At 44.6% G+C, this 17,439-nt stretch overlaps 1 protein-coding gene across 2 annotated transcripts; it reads right to left on the reverse strand.

Annotated features, from left to right (window-relative positions):
* Nucleotides 1-360: 360 nt before the first annotated feature.
* On the reverse strand, nt 361-9,976 carry dla (deltaA). 2 transcript variants are annotated; one of them, XM_076995206.1, is made up of 12 exons: nt 8,967-9,976; nt 6,743-7,436; nt 6,320-6,619; nt 6,020-6,080; nt 5,657-5,914; nt 4,720-4,780; nt 4,262-4,392; nt 3,832-4,001; nt 3,290-3,506; nt 2,155-2,983; nt 1,751-1,949; nt 361-1,617 (listed from the first exon to the last, which is right to left on the reverse strand). In XM_076995206.1, the coding sequence occupies exons 2-12, from the start codon at nt 6,791-6,793 to the stop codon at nt 1,612-1,614; spliced, it is 2,283 nt and encodes a 760-aa protein (XP_076851321.1). In that variant the 5' UTR covers nt 6,794-7,436; nt 8,967-9,976; the 3' UTR covers nt 361-1,611. The 2 variants fall into 2 exon arrangements, with proteins under 2 accessions (XP_076851321.1, XP_076851320.1); XM_076995205.1 differs by lacking the exon at nt 8,967-9,976 and having other exon boundaries at nt 6,743-8,471.
* Nucleotides 9,977-17,439: the final 7,463 nt, after the last annotated feature.

Consider the following 17,439-nt stretch of genomic DNA (forward strand, 5'->3'; position numbering starts at 1 on the left):
TGTCCTTTTGTTTGGCCCCCAAGGTTCTCCGACCGCAACATATGTTCAGTGATCGTCGCTTTTAGGTTTTGAATGTTCATATTTTGCATTTCTTCCAGGAAGCATTATGTGGTTCACTTTATCGCAAGTGATTTGGAAAAGTACTTTTTTTGGAAGAGTCTACATAAATGTAATATTAGATTTGTATAAAAGGCAGTGAGTTATTTACACGGTATTGTCTTCAAATTGTGAATGACGATGCTAATATCCATTTCACAGTGTCAATAAATGTTAACTGAACATGAAACAACAGAGCAAGATTTTTTTATATTTCATAATCTTTATTTGGAAAAATAATTTAAGCTAAATCCTTCCCAAAACAAAAACAAAAGTAAAAAATAGGAATGAAAACAATAGTATTAATAACACTCTTTTTACAAGCCTTTTAAATAATAGTTTTTGAAACATCCCAGCAACCCGAAGTGCCTTTGCAAGTAACAAGTACAACTTAAAAAAACTTAAATAATCTTAAAAACATTACAAAACTTTAGAAATACAACGTACAACTTAAATAAAATAAATTAACTCATACAACTTTTTTTTATAAAAAAAGAAACAAGCAAAACAAACAAATAAAGATATCATTCATATTAACACAAATGCTTTTCATCACAGGAAAATAATTACATATGTATTCGAAACCATATAAAACGTTACAAAAAGAAGCGGAGGCTCGGAAGACTTTAGAGATTTTTGCGCACTTTTTTTCCCATTTACACAGTGATCAAGTAATACATATAGTCTCCACTGGTCATGTGACAGGATATGACATCATGCAACATTCAACCTCGTGAAAGACAGGCCAGTATGGCCAAACATCCACCGTTTTGATGTAGTCTCTTGCACACTGACTTGTGGGGCTTGGAGATATTGGCGAGAAAACCAGCAAATGTTGCCAAAATATTGCTAAAATGTTGCCACGGCACCGCCATGGAATCCAAGAGTAGGACACTGGCGAGAACGCTGTGATACATTTCTACATTATACTATTCTTCAACGTCTTTAACGTTTGGTGCAGACTCTGGGCACAGAAATAGCCTGTATGGGCTCGGAGTTATTGGCGAGAAATTAAAAAAACAGCAAATGTTGCCAAAAATATTGTTAAAACATTGCCACAACGTTGCCAGAGTACTGCACACCACATGGCAAAACATTGCGATACGTTTCCTTGAATTCCTACTTCTGTTTCTTTCTGATAATTTTTACTTTTCTTTTTTTTTGTCTTAAATCTAAAAATCCAGTGGACACACATTGTCCAACACCTTTATAAAATGGCTTTACAGGTCAATTTTACAGATACATTTGAAATAGGGACTGCAAACTTTAAGTGACCACACCCTTCCCACCCCGTTTTCCATAGGTTTCCAAGCCAACAGGCCACCTTTGGCCTGCACTTCTTTCAGAACAGAGAACCAGCTCACCCTGAATATCAGTTAAATCAGTCCTACTTTCTCAGCAGCAGTAGTCACGAGGTGGCACGTTTCCACCTAAGGTTTCGAGCAGCAGCATTTTCCATGGGAGTTCAAAATGTCTCCCATAGGACACAATGAGCATCGGCTTCCAGGAGGCCCATTACACCTGAGCGAGGAGAAAGGAGGCCAGCAACAAAACGTTAGTTCGTTTGAAGTTTGGCAGAAAATGGAGGACGCTAAAGTCAACTTTATTTGAGAAAGCTAACAGTGGTGTGGGAGATTTGCACGTTGATACTCACCTCAGTTGCAATTACACATTCGTCTTTTCCCTCCGACATGACCATGACGGATTTGTATTTAGTGTCGACACACGGCGACACGGATGCCGATGCACATGCTGACTCGGAATACAGTGAATCGGAATAGTTCGACTCTGAATGCTTTGACTCCGAGAACTTTGACTCGGAATATCTTGACTCAGAATACTTTGATGCATCACTGTAAATAAATAACATGGAAAGACATTAATACATGGATGGACATGTACACATGGATGCACAATTTTTGTACTTTTGAGTGTCTTGGTCTATATACGAAGCAACCACAAATCTGAAATAAAGTTAAATGAATAAAATCTATATTTTAAAAAAATGCACAAACCTATCTGACTCTAAAAAGAGTTTTGCTTGGACAGAATATTCACCTTTTCAGACGTTTTCTGCGTTTTTCTTCAGACTCGCAGGAGTCCTGCAAGGTTTGGCACTTCACGTCTTCGCAGCTTTCGGAAAGCTCCTTTGCTGACGTTTCCTTCCCAACGTGCTCCAGCTTCACCTCGTGTTTAACCTCGTACTTCACTTCCTGCACGAGATTGTAGTCAGAGGCGTGGTGCCTTGACTTGTACCCACTTTTCTCCGCCGCCCCGCCCGAGTCCTCGTGGTCGCCATGGAAATCGATCTTCTTGTTGATGTTTTTAACGGGCGCCACCCCCACCACGCTGATGCTAATGTCTTTGTCCCGGTTGCAGTTGTTCGTGAGGTTGTTGATGGTCTCGTTCTCCCCGTTAGCCGCCTCGTCCTCGCGGTCCCTCCGCCTGCGCTGCACCTTCGAGCGAATGCACATGGCCAGGACGGCGCACGCTACAATAAGCAACAGGGCCAATAGAACGCCCGAGCCCACGGCCGTCCATGGGATGTCGCCTGCCGTCTGCGAGGCTCTGTCGGGAAGCAGGAACTGACAGTTGCGTCCTCCGTAGCCAGGCAGGCAGGCGCAGACGTAGCGGTTGTTGCGCTCGTGACAGGTGGCGCCGTTGTGGCAGGGGTTGTGCTGGCAGCGGCTGATGGGCGAGGTGCAATTGCGGCCCGTGTAACCCGGGGGGCAGGTGCAGGTGTAGCCGCCGGGCCCCTCCTGGCAGGTGGCACCATTTTGACAGGGGTAGAGGGAGCACTCTTCGCTGGCGCGGTCACACGTCATCCCCGTGAAGCCATCGGGGCACTGGCACAGGTAGGAGTTCACTAGGTCCACACAGCGGGCACCTGAGTATGGCCACATTATGTCAATCAGAACGTTAATCATAATTGCACAGGCCTGTGTGTCTAAACAAACGTTACCTGAGGCCGTTGGCACGATAGTGACTGTTAATATGACTTTTTTCCCCATTCGGGGACATTAAACTGGCTCTTATTTGTTAAACATCGTGGCTGGACTAGGACCAGGCCTCCACAGACACTGGAACTCTCGAGAATCTAAAAATCAAGACTAATCCCAATCTTGGACGTATTTTTTGTTACAGCAGAGATCTCCCCCATGAGGAACCAATCTGAGGAGCCAGTGGGCCGTACCGTTGGAGCAAGGACTGGACGTGCAGTGGTCTATCTTCTTTTCACAGTTGAAGCCGGCGTAGCCCGTGGGGCACTGGCAGAAGTATCCTCCATCAGGGCTGTCAGCGCACCGCCCACCGTTGAAGCACGGGCCGTCCGCACACGTCATGGCACTCAGCTCACAGTTCTTGCCATAGTAACCAGGTGGACAGGTGCAGCTGTAGGTGTTCTCCATGTCCTGGAAGGCAATACAAGATTAACATGGGATTAAAAGCAGTACTACACATTTATGATGGTTTACCTTCACACTTCAGTATATCATATTTATTAATATCCAATTCGATACATTTATTGTCCAGAAAAATGCTATTTTTCCAGCTATCAAAAAGGAAAAATGTCTGTATTGTAAAGTTTTGCTAAAGTTTCACAATAACTACCATACTGATACTTTAACAATCTCTCACCAGTCTTGCGGGAACACTATTCATTCACTATAACGTTCTTTCCTTTGAGCTCTTTGAAGTGTAAGTGCCCGAAACGTGCACGTGCGTCCGTGAACTTACAGTGCAGCTCCCTCCATTGCGACAGGGGTTCCCGGTGCATTCATTGACCTCGATCTCGCAGCTGGTGCCAGTGTATCCCGGACGACAGGAACAGGTGTAGCTGCCCTGGCCAGTGTTGCTACAAGTAGCTCCATTCAGGCAAGGCTTGTGATGTGTGCAGTAGTTAAGATCTGAAGGGGTGGGGAGGCACACACATGGGCACCACGTGGGGATTAGTGCGATGCAAATGCCAGCACTCAGCTCAGCACCCAGCAGCTGGGGGTTAGTGCAGTGCAAACACCAGCACTCCAGTCCCTAGCAGCTGGGGGGGTTACTGCGATACAAATATCAGTACTGCGCTCCCAGCAGCTGGGCAGCTGCTCTCCAAGTGCCATCTTTCTTTCTCTCTCTCTCTCTCTCTCTCTCTCTCTCTCTCTCTCTCTCTTCTTACCCTGGTTACAGAAGAGGCCTCCCCATCCCTCCTGGCAGTTGCATTGCCATGGCTGCTGACAGGTACCATGGAGACATCCTGGGTACCGGATGCATTCATCACAGTATCTGCCTTTGAAGCCGACTCTGCACCTGTCAAACACAAAGACAGGTCAGAAATGACTGTGGCTGGAAACCTTCGGTCGTTTTCTGCTGAATTTACACATCGTTTAATAAAGCTCATGGGTTTTTTCCCAAGAAATGACGACTTTTCAAATTCGCCAAAATTGCACCATACTGTAACTGTGTTACTTTATGTATTAAAATTTGAATTGTATGATTAGTTGAATCAAAATGTGTCTAGATGCATCAAAATGGTCTGTGTTTTAAACATGGTTTGTTTCATGGGGTGCAGGAGTCTTACACTGAATGTAGTGATCGCTATAGGGATGTGGGCACAGTTGGTGTTTGATCACTTACTTGCACTCTCCAGGTTTCTCACAAAAGCCATGTTCCTCGTCACATCCTGGGAGGCATATTGCTACACAAGGGACACAAACAAACACATTAGGACCATGGTGCTCAAGTGGCCCTTGTTTCTGAACGTAAAACCCAAAGAAAAAACACATGTGCTTTTCCTTTGGTTTTTACATGTAGAAATGTATTTTCTAAATCCAAGATAATTCATTTTGTCATAAAAGAAGGGGTCACTAAACCTATTAGCTGATACTTAAAAAAAATCCCCCAATCTCCTTATCACCGTAGAAGTTCTGCTTAACACGTAGGACAATGGGGAGCTGACAAACAAGGGGCCTCTTTTTACCCCTCTCTCTCTCTCTCCCTCTCTTTCTTTCTCTCTCTTTTCACTGTGGGTCAAAACTTTTTTCTTCTTCTTCTGTTCGCGCGGCTCTCCCTCCAGTGTCTCCGGGAAGCGAAGATAAGAGTGGACAGCTGGTGTATGCGCGGCCAGCGCGCGACAGCTGCTCCATTGTCTACGCACTCCCGGCAGCTGCCCACTTCAAACAATACCTCCCCCTCGCCAGCCAATCGGCGCCAGGCGTACTCCGGGAGTAACGAATCGGACGTAAGCATGTAAATTTATGGCACGCGTGAGATTATTCTTAAAAAACTTTCCTTCTCTAGACTTGAATAAATCAAGTGCTGTTGTGAAAGTAGGTGGAGAGGGGAGGGGCTGAGTTACAAGTTGCTGCTAACCGTTATGTTTGTTTTTCTCTCTCTGACTAAATATATTGCGTCAAATAATACATTTCCTTCTTTAAAAAAAGAAAAGAAAAGAAGAAATGTAGCATGTCGATTTTAAATGTTCTCATTATCCCCGAAAAACCACATAGCCAGTGTAAAAGAACAAAACACAACGACGGGAATTGGGATGTTTACGTTTCGTTACGTTACTTACGTTCAGTACAGTACTGGCCCTTCCATCCGGCATCGCAAATGATCTCTCCGCGCTCGCCGCAGGTGAAGTGCCCAAAGGTGTCGTCTCGTGGCCGGCAGAACACAGAGCATCCTTCGCCGTAGTAATGCTCATCACAAACAAAGCGGTACGAGAACTTCAGCTCGGTCCTACCGACGCTGTGGAGGTCCTGAGACCAGTCTTCTCCCACCGTTAGGTGTCTTTGTGTGGTCATGCTACTGATTATGCGCTCTGGGTTTTCTGTAGTTTTGTTAAAAAGTAAGATGGATAAAAGTTAGAATGGACTGGATATAAGTCTCTATATATAGGTTTTGTTATGATAGAGTGACGTGCTATTCAACCTACCTGTTGTAAGGTCTTCTTTGGAGTCTGCATGGACTGCTTCAATTATTAGTGAAAATGTACCCTAAAATACAAACACAGTCAGTGAGTTCTACGCTCGAGTGTTTCGATATCTTATTCTCTATCTACGGTCATTTAAAATATCTCATTTAAAAGAATTGTTTAGTGTTCTGGAATTATAAGTGTGAACCCAGAATAGCTTTAGAGAATAACAGACACTCTTGGCGCAAAGTATAATAACCCCTCTCCATCCGTAACACTGTTTTCTTGTTATCAGTTAATCAAACACTCTGTGAAGCTTACCGGCCACGTGAAACCGAAATTCATCCTGATCGGGTTGGTGAAAGAGCCATCGGGTAACGTGTCCGGGATCTGGAAAGAGTTGGACCCCAACACCGGAGTAACGGTACCTCCGTAGGTACAGGGCGGCTCAGGGGAGGCGTTGGGCTGGTAGTGTTTTAAGCATATACGGAAAAAAGTTTTGCATTCGCACTGTTGATACGGCGACGTCAGTCCCCCCTTACAGCAGTTCTTGTTGCCTTGAACGCCTTTCTTGTTGAGAAACTCCTGTAACTTCAGCTCAAAAACACCAGAGCAAAAACCCTACAGAGGAAACACCATAAACATCGTAACCATTAAGCATGACTAAATGAACAGCAATTGAGAAATATCAGCTAATTTAGTAAGACGTCATCAAAACGCTTCTGAATGAATCGGTCGCGTTACCTGGCACGCCAAGATGTATAAGATGGAGACACACAGAAGCAAGCGTCCCATGGCGAATAATAAATAAATAAATAAGTATTGAAAGTCTTTGAGCAACTTGGCTTCCAACTCCGTCTGTTGCTCCTTACAAAAGATCGCGTCTTTCAAAGTCCGGTTCTACTCGCTGACCGATTCATCTGGTGACTTGCTCTTAAAATGACTTGGGAGTAAACCACGTTGCTGCCATTAATGTCAAGTGAACATCAAAATCCCAACTCCTATCTTCTGTGCGCCTTGGCGTCTCCAAAAAGGTTTTCTCCGTCAAAAAACCTGGAATTACTTGTTGATTCCAGTCAAGATTATAATCCCTCAAATCCGTTTTAAATTTCAAAAAAGTCGAAGTGTTTGTGGGTGTGAGTGTGTTGATGAGATTTTAGTTCCTTCTTGGTCTGTCCCAAACCAGGTTTTGTCACTGGTCCAACATGACTTTTTTGCGGCCGTCTCCTCCTGTCCTTCCTCGACATACACTGTGCGTTTGTATCTGGTGGGAGGTCGCCTGCCGCCAGTTTTATATGGGGTGCCACATGCCGGGGTACTAATATGCTAATGAACCACCACCACCCCCAATCTGTCCCACGCTTTCTAATGGGGCTCTCCCAAAACCAGCTCCAACCAGCCACTCTCTTCATAGTACTTTGACTGTGTCCGATGTTGCCTACGTAAAAGTGGTGAAACGTAACCAATGAGAATTTTTTATTAAATAAAATTGTAAAAAATTAAGTTCACGAGCCATGGGAAGCTGCGTCATGTGAGTGTGAAAAAATTGTCTTCACTATAGTAGAAACGCCATCTGTGCTGTTCTGGGAGATTTCATATAGTAAACATTTGAGTCGTGGAAATCTTTGACAATTTTCACACTGAAGTGAAGACTGTGAAGCATGGTTGATATGCGGGGTGCAGCTGTTCTATTGACTTAAGAGGAAGAAGAAGAAGCGACGGTCTAATTATGAAATAATCAAAAGTGTATTAAAATGATTAGATGATTAAAACATCGTTTTGATCTCAATTCCATTTGTATCTACCGTGGCATGGAGGCTAGTGTCTGTTATGATGAAAAACATTCCTGTCAACGGAACCAGCGCAGAGAAACTTACAAAAGTTAGCATAATTTGTACGGAGGCCAAATTCTCCACTTGTTTTGCCTTTTGTGCAGACGGTGTGTGTGTGTGTGTGTGTGTGTGTGTGTGTGTGTGTGTGTGTGTGTATGTGCTCGCGTGTGTGCGCGATGCGCGTGTGTGATAGGCTACTTCAGAGAAAAGAGAATGAAGCGTGTGTGGCTGAAGGCGCGCGCGCGCGTGTGTGTTGCTCGCGTGGCCATCCCCGGGGCACTTTACCATTGTGTTGTGGCGGAATAAGTTTGCTCTCCGCGCGCTCAGCTGTATGGTAATTCGAGCAGCACCTGCTCCCTCTACATTGTAACGGGGGTGCGCGAGCTCCCACCGGCCGCGCGCGCGCTACTGCTCTTTCACAATTATGAGATCCAAAAAGAGCCTCCACAAAAACAAGCGAATCGTTTTCCTATCGTTCCCTTTTCATGACGTTGCTCAAACCAATGTGTGTTTGTTTTTTAGTCCCACATTTTTAACCTTTTTTGGTGCCAAACTCTTACATTAGCCTATGGCTAGGCACACAAACTATTTTATTATCTTCTTTGTGTTGAAGAAATGTGTGTGTGTTTGTGTGTGTGTGTGTGTGTGTGTGTGTTGGGGGGGGGGCTTAATTTGGTCATTCATTTAAGTGTGATTTTCTTTCGCACAAAAGCTATTGCCTGCGGTCCATAGTAACCAAACACAAGCGAGACAAATTGCATCACTGTGTTAAGATATGTCAATCGAGTTTATCCTCATTCTCGGGGCTTCGGCATATCCCACAAATTGCCACGTTTTCTGACATGAAGTAAACAAGGAGAGTTGAGCTCGTGAACACATTTGGAATATTTTACTTAGGCTTGTACATTACGACACAAAACGAAAATGACAACGACTCAATTGGACTGACGGATCAAAACCACAATAACTAAATTCCTGCATTCAGTGTTTTCTAACATGACTTATATGCTAAGGCTATCAAGTAAAACTTGCGAAACTCCCTTCACACACGACGTTTCACAAGTTATACTGCAGACTTGATCATCTCAACTTGAGTCGCAGAACTGTAACCTGTTAAACTGCGGAGAGGGACCTACAGCAAACGGTCGAGGATCCCTCGAACAGCTTCAACAACACGAACGACAGAAAGATGCCTCGCTCTCCTCTCATTCCTTCTTTCCTTTGCGCTTTCGTTTTCATTGATTTTGAAAGAGTAGTGAAGCCCCTCGGGGGATCGCCACCGAAAGGGGGCTCGGTACTCCTTCAGTCGCGACCGGACCCGTACAAGCCATCTGCCACCGACTAAACACCGTTCTCTTTCTCTGTCTCTCTGTCTCTCTCTCTCTCTCTCTCTCTCTCTCTCTCTCTCCACACCTCCCCTCCGAGGATTGGCCCCCTAGTCGCACGTCTCTATGCACGCCGCCGTGTGTCCGCCGCCCTCCGTCTAAATTGAACTGGAAGCATGTTAAAGAACCTGTAACGGTATGGCTGCCCGGGGCCAGATGGCGCGGGCGAAGCCGGAGTTTTGCCGTCCCAGAGGAATAGACACCACATGGACGGCCGTGGGAACCTAAGCCACGCACGCATCACACGGGATCGATCATATTAAGTCGTGTGGGGATCACAATTAGGGGCTATAATGTTGTTTGTGACCTATCGATCTGCCCGAACCGCAGAATCCTTCAGTGGGCGCAATGTGGAGTGGGGGGGGGGGGGTCGCATTTGATGTGGAATCGTGCGCTGTCCTGCAAATGCAACACTGTGAAACGTGTAGAACGAACAAAGGCTGTAACGCCAGGGTTGGCAAATTTGCGATTTTTTTGTGTTGGTTATTATTGCTTTAGTTTGTTTTACTTATATGTGTGTTCGTATAAATTAAATCTAAATGTAATAAATAATCACGCATGGAAAACACTCTTGCTTTTCCCCCTCTAAAAAATCAGCTTCGTAATTTACTGTGGGACGCGTGTGCTAACAGGCTACCTGTGGTCCAGGGGTCGTTTGCTGAAGCATTCCATTGTTTCCAGATCGTTTTACTCTGACCAGCTGCCCACGGGCACACAGAACAATCCACGCGCGCCTCTGCCAGACCACGAGCTCATTATCATGCGCGGTTGCCATGGACATGATGGCCACAGCTTCATTGAGCTTCTTTTAGGGGCCTCTCGGGGGGGGGGGGGCCGTCCCTAGGGATCCAATCATTCAATAATTACGAAGAACCCCTCTAGTATGCGCCCGTGAGAGAGACAGAGAGGAGCAGCGCGCGTGTGGCGTGACTCTGGGCGTGCGTCTGTTTATGGGTGTGATCTTTGAGAAGGCGTCCTGCGTTTTTTTTCTTATTTGAGAGCTGACGCTAGTCGCGTGCCTGCGCGTATCAAAACACATCTGCTTGGGCTCGAGGGACAATTCTGCGCGTCTGGTCACCAAACATATCGACTGTTTTCTTTTTTTTAAGAATCGGTCATTGATTTGACAAGCCATACAATTTTTTTGACACACTAGTTCACACTAGTTCACTAGTCACACTTCGACGGAGGCGATTCCTGTCTTTCCATCGTAAAACATATTTTAAAATCTTTGATGCAACATTTGGAAGCTATTTGAAAAAAAAGCAAAGATATTAAATGGCTGGAACCCAGTAATAATTACGATAGAGTTCACAAACAAAAAATAATGAGAAATTGATAATCCAGCTTTAGTTTGCCTGGTTTATCTTGGTTTCTCTCTCCCGCTCCCTTGCTCTCTCTCTCTCTCTCTCTCTCTCCCTTCCTCCCTCACTCTGTGCCTCCCTCTCTCCCTCCTCTCTCTCTCCCTCTCTCTTGCTCTCTCTCTACCCCCCCCCCCCCCTCCTCCCTGGAGATGGAGTGTGTGAGCATCTGTGCTTAGGCCGAACAGATGTAGGCACCTGTGTTTAGTGACTCATCCCCCTCCTCTTCCCCCCTTCAGCCTCTTCACCACAGCAGGCCTGACAAAGGAAGTAAAGGGGCAGGGGGGTAGTAACTAAACCCCAGCTACTCATTTAAGCCCTTCAAACTCTCTCTTCGTCTCCCCTCTCTCTCTTTCTCTCTACAGCTCCCTCCATCTCTCCTTCCAACGCACAGCACACTTCCTGCATTCTCTGCGTCTGATCTGAAACGTTGTTACCATTGCTATCTCATGAAGAGGTCTGAGCACTCAATGTGCAGGTCACACACATGGCCATGAACAGTGCCTGTGTGTGTGTGGAGGGGGGGGGGGGGTTGTGTGTTTTAAAGCTTTTTAGTGAAACATTGTCAAATGTCAGTGAGTGACAGGGGAAGTGCAAGACAGATACATAGAGAGAGTGAATGAGAGAGCAAGAGAGAATGAGGGAGACAGAATGAGAGAGAGAAAGTTGATCACTAGTGTGTGACTGAATGTGTTTACAGGGCACCTGTTTCACAGACAGAATGCGCTTGCCTTTTTTTGCTTTTTAAGTGTACTTTATTAAAATTGAGGAAAAAGTCAATACACAATCATTTCAAAATCCATAATCATAACAAATATTATAATATCAAGATGACATTAAAACAAAACACAAATTATGCATAGTTTTATATATCTATTAGAGTCCAAGGAAATTCTTTTTTTTTCTAACCATATCCATAGTCCTCAACCTCTGTAGTTCACATACAACCTACTTAAAAACTGCAGATATAAGACATTGTTCCATAACCATTTAACATTGTGTTCTCCATATCTTCACATTCACTTCACCTTGCGCTTGCGGTACACCTGTCTCACAGACCTAGCATGCTTGCGGTACACCTGTCTCACAGACCTAGCATGCTTCACCATCTTATGTCTCACCACCATGCCTCTCCAACTCAAAACATGATTCTGTGACAAAACAGCTCGGATGTCCTAGTCCCGCCCTGCAGAAATCACCCCCCAGGGGACAGCAGACAGGGAGGAGGACAAGGCCCAGCTAACCCCGCGGCTGCGGGACAAAAGCGGCAGGCGGCAGGTGTGGCAGGGTGAGGGGAAAGAGGAGGCTCATGGGAAGGCTGAAACATCACAATGGACTGATTCCCCTTAACTGTTACATCTGGGTCACTGTTCTATTATTCCTCTCATCTCTAGACCTTCGTCTCCCGTGCATACCGTCTGTATTCAGTAGTGATCCCAGTTGCACAAGGCAGGTGATTTTGATTCCTCTCCTGCAATAAAGTGGATAAAACGAGTGAAGGCTCACTACAGCCATCTGTGTGTTGTATGTGTTGTGTGTGTTCTCGCAGAGAATGACTGCTGTTGATATGTTTTTCGTCTCTGGGCTTTTCAGCTTCTTTGATTTACAATGCAGTTGTTAGACCAGGTTTAGTCATTACAGTATTAGAGAGAGAGAGAGAGGGTTTAGGGGCAGAGAGAGCTCACCTATAAGCATAAGTTTCAATAAAGATTCTTATTCACCAAGGTCCATATTTTTCTTTAACTATTTTTCTTTAACTGGCTGTTTGGGTCATATAAAAATACAGACTACATCAAGAAGCTCGGGAAAGTATAGGCAGCATCTAATCGTTTCTGCAAGATAAGTAGCTATCTTTGCTAAAATGGACGATTTACTGCTTGATTTTTCTTACTTTTAATTTTAGTTGTTTACCTATTATTTAGTTTTTATTTATTTTTATTTTTTTATGGTTAGCCATTAGCTAGATCACTAGCTAGACGGTTAGCTCAGTCTGTAGCCAACTATAAATCATATCTTTTCACATATTTTTATTTTGTGCATTTACCATTGAATAAACCTAAAAGCCTACTAAAAGAATATTTATAATACATCATTTTCTGATTATAAAAAAATGATCTGAACTTGATAAGGCCACATCTGCTAGCTCCTCCAAACCATGTCAGGGCCTAATTCCTGCTAGCTGTAACCCCACCTGCACATTCCGAAGTAGCTCATGGCTGAATATTCTGCAGTAACAACATTTTTGATTGTTGCTTTTGATTTAAATTTGTGCTTTTAAAAACTGTTCTATCAGTGTACTACTGAACATAGTCATGGTAAATCACAGGGGATTGATGAAAATCTTTCAGGTCTGTCATACTGCATTCAGACTCATTTTTTATAATATACATATACCAAGTATATTCTTCAATAATTAGACTTGACTTTCATAAGAATTTTATTGTAGTTTAAGTCTTAAGTGTATGCATTACTTTACCACATATTTCTGTTTAATCCTGCTATTAGCCCTGCAGTCAACATTTACCATCAGCTACGCAGTTAATCAGCTAATCTTGATGATGCAGCTGACAGTATAACTTTTATATTAACCTATTTTTACCTTTAATTGAAGTAGTTATTAAGGTAACCCCCAAACATTATAGAAATTATATTATAACATTATAACATCATATAGAAATTATATTATTCCATATTATAACATTATATGTTTATTGTTTTTCTTTTTTAAGATAGTCCACAGATCTTGCTGTATTTCTAGCAGATGCAAACTGCACCAAATCCTCCACAGAGTAATGGAGTTCTACAAAACCATCTCATCTGTATTGCCCCTAAGGTCCTCTGTACTGCCCCTAAGGTCCTCTGTAATGCCCCTATATTGTCTAACATTAAGAATTCCTGTTATACCCAAGGCAACTGAGTGTACAACTATGGTTAGAATGAAAATGGGGGGGGGGGGGGGGGGGGGGGTTCAGGGGGTTAGCATCTCTTTGGCACAGTTGAGATATGAACCTTAATGGGAACCCTAGGAGACACACAGGTAATGATTTAGGTGGGGCATTCACAGGAAGAGAGGCGGGGCTTCTGCAGGAAGAGAGGCGAGGCTTTCACAGGAAGAGAGGCTCCCTAAGTACATATACCCTCCGTCTCCATTCTCCATCTTTTCTCCTGTGTGTCCATCCTCAGCCTGGCTTCCACTCCTTTCACAGGAGTGATCTGACATGGCCTTCCCAGAGCATCCAACAGTGAGCGTTACAGCGCCCCCTGTTCATGTAGGAGAAGCATTGCAGCTCGTTAACGGGCCTGGGCTTGTTACTATGAAATCTGTTGCCTCTCGACAGATGTTTTAGCAATGATGGTCAGATATTGAAAGCTTTTGCCTTTTGTTTTGCCGACTCCCTCGTGCTGAAGCGCAGCCCAAACTAAAAGCTTCAGCTGTTCCAGCCAGGGCCGCTGCAGGTTACGTCTCCATGACGTCAGACTTCGGGTCCAGCCCGGGCTGCTCGGTTCCCCCCCACGCTGCACCTGTTGTCTCCACGGCTCCGTCGGAATTCTCTGCTCAGACACTTCACTCTGCGTCTCCCGTCCCCCAGGAGACAGAGACACCGGGGGACAGGGGGAAGGCCTCTTTCTCGCTCTTGGTCTCTCTTTTTATGTGTGTGTGCATGTGTGTGTGCCCAAACGCAATCTGTTACTCTCTCCTCCTCCCCCCTTTCTCTGTTGAACCTCCTGTGTCCTCTCTCCCGTCCTCACCTCTCTCTCTCTCTCTCTCTCTCACTCCCCCCTCTCTCTATCTCTCTCTCTCTCTCTGTAGAGGTCTGGGACCCCTGTTCGATGTGTCCTGCCCTCAGGGAGTGAAACCTTTGTATGTGAGTGCCCCTGCAAGCTGGACTGACAGCTGCTGTAGTGTGGACAGCTCCACACACACACAGACACACACACACACACCTATGCACACACACACACACACACACACACACACACACACACACACACACACACACACACACACACACACTTGTTCTAAAGGTTTAAGTATACTCTATCCATCGCTTGCTGCCCATTTGGTGATATATATATATATATATACACACACACATACACACACACACACACACACACACACACACACACACACACACACACACACACACACACACACACATGTATATTCCATCCTGTGACCAAATGACCTACTAATGATGATTTGTACATGTTTGAAAATTTGATAATGATTATTGACAAGAGGTGATTTGTGGAGTTGGTGTGTAGATGTTTACATATGCTAAGTAGTTCAAATCATTTGTTATGTAATGACAAGATTGTTATGCAATTATGTGAAGTACAAATGGACTTTTAATAACGTTCATTTCAGCAAAGGTAGAAGCTGTGAATGAAATGTCATTTGAAATTTGAAGGTAAATTCTGCAAACCTTACAGGTCATTGTCTTTCATTGTGTTTTTTACTAAATGAAACTACATCACAAACATAACAGCTGCACATAGACTAGAATATTCACCACACGTCAGCCAACAGTGGGATATGTGTTAAGAGTCAGAACTAATGATGTTGAAATCACACAGTCCTGCATCTTTCTCCCATCATCCTTTAGGATGGGCTGACGTGTGTGTGTGTGTGTGTGTGTGTGTGTGTGTGTGTGTGTGTGTGTGTGTGTGTGTGTGTGTGTGTGTGTGTGTGTGTGAGGTAATGTCATTGCAAAGGACGCCTGTTGGTGTGTTAATTAAAGCAGCACATGATTCATTGTGTGTATGTGTGTGTGAGTGCATGCTTGTGTGTGTGTGTCTGCACGTGTGCATGCACATATGGGTTAATGTAAGCAGCACGTGGGTCATTAGTAGTGGGGTAAGAGTCTGTTCCCATGCTCCACAGTAAAGCAAGACAGCAGGCCTGTGCATCCAGACACACACACACGCGCACACACACACACACGCGCACACACACACACACACACACACACACACACACACGCACACACACACACACACACACACACACACACACACACACACACACACGCACACACACACACCCGTGGCACACGCCTGTCGACCGTGCCTCTGCAAGCGTGTGACATGGACATGCCCCAGTGCCCCCTTCATCACCCCTGCCTTTTCTTATCCCCATCCTCATCCTTCCTTTTCATTTTCCTTTTCTTTTCCTCACCCTTTCCCTTCCTTACACACACACACACACACACACACACACACACCTCCTTCTTTGGGTCCTTGTGTTCCACTGAAGCCCCTCCCTCTTGTAATCAATTTTACCAATCAGACTAGCTGGCCTCTATTTCACACCAGGGCTATTAACATAGGGTCCTCCCACGTCGCACACACACACACACACACACACACACACACACACACACACACACACACACACACACACACACACACTTTAGGGGTTTGAGGTTTTGCTTTGAGAATATTGAGATTTTGTGTGTCAGAGGAGTCATTTCTAGACATATAACCAGCCAAAATTGCTGTGTGTGTGTGTGTGTGTGTGTGAATCAAAGAAAAGGATACAATTCAGAAAGGTTAGATTGTCTGTGATTTATACTTACTGTGTATGTAAAAGTGTCTCAATCCGATGATATGGTTACCCTGCAATAGTGGGTGTATGTGTGTTTTTTTCTCTGCCTGTACGAGTTTGTGTTCCTACTTATGAGTGTGTGTTTGTATGTATGTGTTTGAGAATTTGTGTTCATACATATGCACATGTGTGTGCATGTGTGTGAGAGAGAGTTTGTGTTCCTACACGTGCACACACGTGCATGCGTGTGTGTGTGTGCGTGTCTAAAACGGCTGCCAGGGTCAACCCTGTCCTGGGAACATTGGATTCTCCATTTAAACCAGCACATGCTGTGGCCTTCTGGTGGCTACATGGGCCACTGATTGGCAGATGGCACCAGCCCATAACTATAGACTCACTACTGCACAATCCCACAGAGACATGGGGGGCGGGGGGGCAGAGGAGGGGAGGGATCTGGGGGAGAGGCGGTAACAAACAAGGGGTTATGTGAATAGAGCTTTAGTGTTTATTTTAATCCTTATCTCTGAAACTTAGTGACACATCAGCCATGTTTGTATGTGCCTCAGAAGTTGATCAGTGTGGTCATCTGTGTGGGTTCAGTTATATTTTACCCTCTTAAATGGCATAAAGCCCAGCAACACATTTGAATAATTAAAAATTTCCTCACTAACACAATCATGAACGTATTGTATAGACATAATTTTCATTAAAAATACACATACAAACAAACAATGGATTATTTATCAGAAGAATCTCAGTCTGTCTTATGGCCAGTGCAAACACTCCGGCATCAGTTAACTAGCTTCCCAGGCAACGCCTAGGCAACGAGTTCCCCCCAAACAACAGCAATGCCGGTTTCCAAAGCGACAATATCAAGCCTCGGTCTCCCAGGGCAACGGTGGACTTCAGCTGTCGTGGCTTCTCACGCGTCGTCTCCATCTTAATAGACATCGTTTTTCATTTGACCCCATATTTAATCCAAGGTGGATCCGTGCGGACGGACGCCTTTCACATACGGGGCGTCACTGGCCAAGTACGTGGGAGGCTCTAAATTAATTCCGGAACAAAGACGCTTTTTAAAATAGAGTTTGACACAGAAATTAGCCTAATTCTAAATGTCGGCAACAGCTACGTAGACAGTAGTTGGTGCTAAAGTCTCAGTTTTTGTCTGTCGCAGGTTACGTTTAAGCTTTTGTGTTCATAGGTTTCTGGAAATAAAACGCAACTTTTTATATTATATAAGGCTCCTCTTCACAGGCAAGCGCACACACGCAGTCCAATAAGTTTATATTCTACTTTAATTTCACCTTAA

The sequence above is a fragment of the Brachyhypopomus gauderio genome, unplaced genomic scaffold, assembly GCF_052324685.1.
Source record: "Brachyhypopomus gauderio isolate BG-103 unplaced genomic scaffold, BGAUD_0.2 sc185, whole genome shotgun sequence".
NCBI lineage: Eukaryota > Metazoa > Chordata > Actinopteri > Gymnotiformes > Hypopomidae > Brachyhypopomus > Brachyhypopomus gauderio.

Bases quoted from the DNA above. Each gene is read 5' to 3' on its own strand.
- dla (XM_076995206.1), bottom strand. From the start codon at position 6,793: ATGGGACGCTTGCTTCTGTGTGTCTCCATCTTATACATCTTGGCGTGC. The intron at 4,781-5,656 runs GTAAGTAACGTA...TCCCTTGTGTAG, and splicing joins GGGCCAGTACTGTACTGAAC to CAATATGCCTCCCAGGATGT. The intron at 4,002-4,261 runs GTAAGAAGAGAG...CCACCCCTTCAG, and splicing joins AGGCCTCTTCTGTAACCAGG to ATCTTAACTACTGCACACAT.